Genomic DNA, 1609 nt, shown 5'->3' with positions numbered 1-1609 from the left:
TTGTGTTAAACAGTAAATATTTATTATTTGAAGATACAAATAGTGATTATATAAATGACATTAATTCTTCAAGATTCTTTATACATAAAGGTAAATGTATGTGTCTTTATTTATAGTCAAACTGAAAAGTAATTTGATGGTACCCTGTAATTTCCCCAGCATTATTTTCCCTCATTTCGGCGCTTCACACTCCAGTCCAGCGGGTGGCACTAAGACACAAACTGCTGTTTGCCAAACACCATTAAACCTAAGAGGAAGAATAGTTTCACTGCGCTCTCTGTTGTTTTGTAATGATTCTGTTTAAGTTCAATCTGTGAGAAATCTAGTTTCTGTAAATAGAAAAATACCGTTTTTGAATCAGCTCAGTAAATGCCTGTAATATTCTCATCCTCACAGCTGTGACTAAGTTTTGAAGCAAGAAAGAATATCTGGAGAAGTATCAGCTGAACTGAGATCTGCTGCTGTGAAGATGTTTATTAAAGTGGAGAGTGAGGAGAACACGAGTGAACTAGAAACCTGGAGAACAAAACAAGAGGAACCAGAACCTTTGAGAATAAAACAGGAACCAGAACCTTTGAGAATAAAACAGGAGGAACCAGAACCTTTGAGAATAAAACTGGAGGATCCAGAACCTTTGAGAATAAAACATGAGGAACCAGAACATTTGAGAATAAAACAAGAGGAACCAGAACCTTTGAGAATAAAGCAGGAGGAACCAGAACCTTTGAGAATAAAGCAGGAGGAACCAGATTTGAGAATAAAACAGGAGGAACATGGAGGTTGGTGTTTAATATTCTTTCATCTTTAGTGACTGTTTGTGGTACATCCCAGATAGCAAAATACACTCTGGCCAGTTCCGGTTAGATTCTCGCCTGCCGGAGACTTACCCCACGGCCCGACTCCGTCTGCTGCACATCATTAACGTTATTATAACCATTTGTGTTGATATAACAGCAAACGCAGGCTATAATGTAAACGCAAAGTGTAGGCACAGCGTTTAACCTTTGAATAAAATGCAAACAGTATACATAACGCAAATAATCAAACATATGACAAAATAAATAATAATCATTTATTGATTGCACAAGTATTAAGTAAATAATAATAATACAATTGAATAAATTATTTTGGAGTGCACAACAATTAAAGAACTTCAATATAAAAGTAACAATACAACTGCAAAAGACACATTGTAAACAAATTTAAGTACACAGGAAGATTTAAAGGGGAAAAAATCTGAAATTGCACACATACACGTTTTTAAAACAACCCTGTTTGCTCAATAGACTTGAATAAAAAGGTTTGAAAGTGCACAAGCATTAAGAAAATAAGAAAACAGCTTAAAATACCTATTTAAAAAAATTATGAAATCACAAGACATCTTAAAACAGCTGTTTTTATATAAACCTGAATATAGAAACAAATTTAACAAGTAGCAAGAAACATCTTACCAATTCCTATATTTAAATAAGCTTCAAAACTGCAAGTAAAAAAAAAAAAAAAAACTACAGAATTCTGAAAAAACATCTTGAAACATTTTCGAAAAAATGTTAAGATAACAACAAAAAAATTAAAAAAATATATAAAATTGCACAAGTATAAAGACTTA

The 1609-nt window shown here is 32.7% G+C and overlaps 1 protein-coding gene across 1 annotated transcript in view; it reads left to right on the top strand.

Annotated features, from left to right (window-relative positions):
* The first annotated feature begins 266 nt into the window (after positions 1-266).
* Positions 267-1609, top strand: part of LOC141333851 (uncharacterized) — an 11589-nt gene continuing 10246 nt past the window's right edge. Inside the window, exon 1 of the mRNA XM_073839001.1 lies at positions 267-779. Within this exon, the coding sequence (XP_073695102.1) occupies positions 470-779 (310 nt within the window). The 5' untranslated portion in view covers positions 267-469. The remainder of the gene's footprint in view (positions 780-1609) is intronic.

Source organism: Garra rufa, chromosome 4 (assembly GCF_049309525.1).
Source record: "Garra rufa chromosome 4, GarRuf1.0, whole genome shotgun sequence".
NCBI classification, from domain to species: domain Eukaryota; kingdom Metazoa; phylum Chordata; class Actinopteri; order Cypriniformes; family Cyprinidae; genus Garra; species Garra rufa.
This window is presented reverse-complemented; position numbering and strand designations above follow the sequence as displayed.